Here is a 6000-nt window from a genome sequence, read left to right on the forward strand (position 1 = left end):
AGAGTGAGACTTCGATTTAAAAAAAAAATCATAATTTGGTATCAATTATAGTTACAATTGATTTGGGAAGAATCCTCAATGGATGCTAAAACTTGTAGGTAAAAAAACTAATGAGTAAGTAACAGGATATTTACATAGTTTCAAAGTATCCCACAATAGGATGTCTACTAATTATGAAGACCAATATTTAAAAAAAAAAAGAGTATCTTTACATTGGAGAAACCTAGCAGACCTATCCAAGTGATCAGTTAACCAACATCATCAGTAATGGGATGAATTGACATCAAGTGCCTCTTGATAGGAAGCATGACAATGTACCACCACTTCTGTGATATCCTTGCTAAAATGAATAATATGAATTTAATCAAGATGAAACATATGACAAACTCAAATTGAGGGAGAGTTCTCAAAACAACTGACCTTCATGCCTCAGAAAAGTCAAAATCCAAGACAAAAGAGAAACTGTTTAGATAAAGGAAATGAAAGAGACAATTGAATGCAATGTATGATCTGGGATTTTCTTTTGCCATAAAGGGCATTTAGGGACAATTAATGAAATTGGAAGCCAGGCTGGGTGGCTCAGCCTGTAATCCCAGAGCTTTGGGAGGCTGAGGTGAGTGGATTGCCTGAACCCGCGGGTTCAAGACACGCCTGGGCAACTTGACGAGACCTCATCTCTACAATAAATCAAAAAAATTAGCCGGGCATGGTAGCGTGCGCCTGTAGTTCCAGCTACTTGGAAGGCTGAGGCGGAAGGATCGCCAGAGCCCAGCAGATCGAGGCTGCGGTGGCCGGGAGTGGCCACTGCACTCCAGTCTGGGCGACAGAGTGAGACTCCAACTCAAAAAAAAAAAAAGAAACTGAAATAAGGTTTACAGATTAAGTACTGCATCAATGCACATTTTCTAATTTTTATAATTGTACTAAGGTTATGTAAGAGATCCCTTATTTTCAGAAAATGTACAGTGAAGTATTTAGGGTTAAAAGAATAACCCGTCTGCAATTTACTTTCAATCAAATGTTTCAGGAAAATGAGAGAGAGAGAGAGAACAATAAAGCAATTATAGTAAAATGTTACCATTTGGGGTTTTTGGGTAAAAGTTTCAGGAATTCTTTGCACTATACGTCACATAAAAAAATTATGCCAAAAGTTTAAAAAATATAGGCATCCTAGTAACTTTAATATCATATTTTTATATAATGATATAAATACAAACCTTCTCTGGAGTAACATATAGAAGTTTTATAATTGGGTCTTTTTTTGATAATTGGAGGTAAATAGTTGTAGCTTCTGAGTCAGTCTTATCACCTGTGAGATATGTAGCTGGAATCTAAGTATAAAAGTAGTAAACAATTTAAATTTTATACAACAATCTGATTTAGGATTATATTTATCCTTAGGTTTTATAAACATTTTATAAGTCTCACATCAAACCTATCAAAGAAAATACATCTCAACATAATAATCAACATTCAAAAAATCATTATTGAGCATAACTCAAAACAATCTTCTCACTGTTTACTTCCTTTTCTTTACTTGCTTTACTTTTCATATATGTAAATAATTATGAATTTTGCACCTACAAGATTCCAATCATGTATGTACAAGATTAAAATCCTAATGAATGGCTATTTTTTTAAAGGTAAATATCTTCAGAGTTTTAATGCATAATGACAATGGAAGGACAATAATATTATGAATGGTTGAACAATGGCTACCATCACCACGCTATGACATTCTTTGGAAGAAAAATCAAACCAGTGGTTTTGTTGAAGGGTGGTGACTCACAGACCTGAAAACAGTTCTGTTTGGTCACAATGTAAAGAATTTAGTAGAATTCATTCACATACTTCCTTAAACTCGGTCATGAGGAAAAACAACATATGTGGGCAGGCACCTGCATGTGTACGCATTTGAAGATATAAAGGAGAAAGGACTATGCTGATTCAGCAGTAGTAACAAAAGATATCCTCTTCTATTAGTAAAAGAAACATTTACATTAGCAAAACATAGCAAGGTTAAAAGTTCTTACTAAAATACATTCTTGTAGAATGAAATCAGATTGAACTACAGGAAGTTATCTGTATTGGAATTTTCAAAAACTTGTGCTTAACTATACAACTTAATTTAACTGCTATGCTTTGTTTTTATAGTTTATGAACTATTTAATAAAAAGGCTGTCCAGAGTACTGAAGTATAATTGTTTCTAAAACATGTTTTTATTAATATTTTTATATTATAACTTACATCCAAGGAAGTCAGCTTTTGGACTTGATCTACTATCAGTGATCTCAAAGGAGAAATGACAACAGTGACCCCAGGAGAAATACAAGCAGGTAGCTGGTAACACAAACTTTTACCACCTCCTGAAAGGAACAATGAAAAAAAATATCCATCAGGTACTATCTCAAGAACATGGAGGCAAGAGTTACAAAAGAAATCATGTAAAATATTACAAACTATTAACTAATAGAACACCAAAGGATAACACATATAATGCCAAGAACTTGCAATACTCATACGACTCAAACAATTCAGCAATTTAAATAATGTGTAAAAATGATCTTTTGGGATATCTTACATAGGCACATATAATAACAAAAGCAAGAATCAGGGCAGACTTAGATGCAATGATATTGCTTTAAAAGTCTAATTGGGAAGTGTAAATACAGCAAACTTTTATATTTCTGGCAGTAAAGAGAGTCTCTAAAAATCATGATACTAGAATTAAAATTTATTTACTTCTTTAAATTAGAGACAAGATCTCACTATATTGAGGATGGTCGCAACACGATCTTTGCACCTTGTTCTCCCAAAGCGCTGGGCTTACAGGCAGGAGCCACCACGCCTGGCCTAGAATCTATATATATATTACACACACGCGCGTACACACACACACACACACACACACACACACACACACACATACACACACACACACACACACACACAAATCCAGAGGTTGAAGTTGGGATAGAAACGATCTTAAAAATGTCCCTTGAAACTCCAAAGTGCCATGGAAAACCTTGAAAATTCACTAGATTAGATCATTGCCAACATCCTTTCCCATGTTACAGTTCTAGAACACCAAATTAGGGTCAAACACACACACACACACATGAACAAGTTAATAAAATTTGAAATGCTGATTATTAATGATGGGCCGGGCATGGTGGCTCACACCTGTGATCTCAGTACTTTAGGAGGCCAAGATTGGAGGACTGCTTGAGTCCAGGAATTCAAGACCAGCCTGGGCAATATAGCAAGACCTCATCTCTACCAAAAAATTAGCTGGGCATGGTGGTGTGCACCTGTAGTCCAAACTACTCGGGAGGCTGAGGTAGAAGGACTGCTTGAGCCCAGGAAGTCAAGGCTGCAAAGAGCTGTGATTGTGCTACTGCTACGCTCTAGCCTGGGCAACAGAGTGAGACTCTGATTCAGAAACAAACAAACAAAAAAAGATGGCACTAACTTGCTAAAGGTCACAACAAGTCAAGTAAAAGGCAGAGGGAGGATATATAGGTATTAAAACTCCAAATTCCCCATACTCCTATCCTGTTTAGATTACTATAAATCGTTAAATAGCTATCATAAGCTTTAATAGTACAATGAAAAGTCCTGGACTCCTCAAAACTGGGGCCAAGAAAGAACTACGCTAAATGCCTTTCATTTAATCCTCATGCCACTCTGTGAAGCAGGTACTTGATTCTTATCCTCATTGCACACATGAGAAAACAAGTCCAGGAAGTGAGGTGTCCTGCCATGGTCAGACACTTGTGAGCAGCGGAGCCGTGCTTTAAGCCCAGGCCATGGGTCCAGAGCTGATGATTTTAACCACTACACAACACTAGACTGTACCAAATAAACTGCCAGGAATGGTCATGGCCTCTGACAATGATTTTTTTTGTTGTTCAATTTCCAGACTGACTTGGACTAGAAAAAAAATGCCAAAGAAAAATTATAGTTCAGTTCAACACAGTGTGCTTTGAGTTGAAAATCTTACAGGGCTATAAACTTTATCATGTCAACACTAGAGCAGAGGATATGAAGTAATAAACTTTCTTACTATGGCATGGGAGGTTTAAGAGGTCCCTAAATGATAGAAAGACTGTGTAGGTGGTCTTTTTATTTCTAATAAAGCGCTTTCATTTAACATCTGCCAATGGATTCCTGCCAATTCATATCTAAAAATACATACCAGTCGGCATTAGGATAAAACAGTCTTCACCAAGAAGTGCAGCATTGATCGCCTCTAGCTGATTAGTTCTAAAATTATGCAGGCCAAATTTTTTATGAAAAATCTTCATCATTTCTTTTGTATGAGGAAAACTAAGACTTTGGAAACGCTCGTGTTTCAGATTTCTGGATGCTAAATTTTGTGCTGACTTGTCTAAGAAAATAATCAACATTAAGAAAAATCAGTGCATGAATGTACTGCAAGCACAGCGTTAGCATTTCCCTTGTCCTCCAGAATCACTGGCACATGCTTCCTACGGCCCACTTCTTTAACTGTACACCGGTTCTCCTTCCCCACAAGGCTCAAAGACACCAGAGACTTCCTAGGGGCCCAAATCAAGTCTTTTCTTGATTTTTCTGTACCACCTACCACTACTTTTACACCTGTCTTTGTCTTTTCCCTTGGCCTCCAAGACAATCATGGGTTTTGTACTCACTTTCAATTCCCTTTCCTGGCTCCACGTCCTCCACCTGCCCTCAAATACGGGTATATTCCAGATCTTTGGGTCTGGGCTCTTTTTTTGGAGTTGTCCTAGTCCGATGACCTTAAACATAACTTATGTGCAGAGAAAGCTTAGACTTCTCTTAAGACCTCAAGTGACACTCCGAAATTCCAGTCCTGCAAGCATCTCCAGTTGCCTGCAAAACACTTCTACCTGAATGACTTACTAACACTTTAAGCTCAACAAGTCTCAAAATAGCCCTCCTCAGCTTTTCTCCAAATCTGACTCTGCCTCCTGACTCCCGTTTCTGTTAATGGTGTCACAGTTTTCCCAGTCACCCGTGTCTGAAACCTCAAGAGTCATCTGTGCTTCCTGACTCCTCTTTCATAACGTCTCTCACATTCACCCCCTGTGCTGCAGCCTGGCTGTCGCAACTCTGGTGCAGCACAGGGGAACAAGAGGTACTCACGCCAGCTCTGGCAGTTACTCTAACCTCAACACTCAACTGTCTCAAGATAATTGCAAACATCAAGCATGACACATTCTAACATGATACAAAAATAAATTCATTAATGGTTATTTTAAAGGTCAACAGCATAACTGTAAGAACAACCTCTATGATATTAAGTCATTAATGGCAGAAATAGGGAGGGCTGTACTTTATAAAACCTTGCACATATAAACTTGCTGCAGTTAAAAAACACTTTTGGTAACTTTATAGGGTTGATGTAAGGCTTTAAAATTATTTTTGGCTTTTCTCTAGAGACTTTACATTGGTTAATTGCACTACTCCAAAAACTTCTCTCTCACTAAACTGTGCACTCCAGGAAGGCAGGAACTATTTGTTATTCATTTTTAAATGACCAGATCCCAGCACAGCATGTGGCACATAGTGAGCTCAAAGAAGTAATGTGACTGATTTAAGAAATTTCCGACTTCCTATCTTTAATACAAAAAACATTAATTTTCTAATTTATAAATTAATCAATTCTTACCAACACAGAATTCTAAAAATATACACATTTTTAGCATGTCAATTCATCTTTGCTTTTGCCCATCCCAGAATCACTGAAAGCTTGACCCAGCCAGGCTCAGTGGCTCAGCCTGTAATCCCGCGCCTTTGGGAGGCTGAGGTGAGTGGATTGACTGAGCCCGCGGGTTCGAGACCCGCCTGGGCAGCGAGACCTCATCTCTACAATGAATCAAAATCAGCCGGGCGTGGTAGCGCATGCCTGTAATTCCGGCTACTCAGAAGGCTGTGGCGGAAGGATCGCCAGAGCCCAGCAGGTGGAGGCTGCGGTGGCCGGGAGCAGCCACTGC

General features: G+C 38.2%; 1 protein-coding gene across 2 annotated transcripts in view; it reads right to left on the bottom strand.

Moving 5' to 3' along the window:
• Nucleotides 1-6000, bottom strand: part of BLM (Bloom syndrome RecQ like helicase) — a 96185-nt gene that overhangs the window by 53322 nt on the left and 36863 nt on the right. For both annotated transcript variants that reach the window (XM_008059517.2, XM_008059516.1), the window contains exons 8-10: nucleotides 4200-4391; nucleotides 2249-2367; nucleotides 1218-1331 (exon numbers count right to left, since the gene is read on the bottom strand). In XM_008059517.2, the coding sequence (XP_008057708.1) occupies nucleotides 1218-1331; nucleotides 2249-2367; nucleotides 4200-4391 (425 nt within the window). The remainder of the gene's footprint in view (nucleotides 1-1217; nucleotides 1332-2248; nucleotides 2368-4199; nucleotides 4392-6000) is intronic.

The sequence above is a fragment of the Carlito syrichta genome, unplaced genomic scaffold (assembly GCF_000164805.1).
Source record: "Carlito syrichta isolate Samal-C Ts95f unplaced genomic scaffold, Tarsius_syrichta-2.0.1 Scaffold304234, whole genome shotgun sequence".
Classification (NCBI taxonomy): domain Eukaryota; kingdom Metazoa; phylum Chordata; class Mammalia; order Primates; family Tarsiidae; genus Carlito; species Carlito syrichta.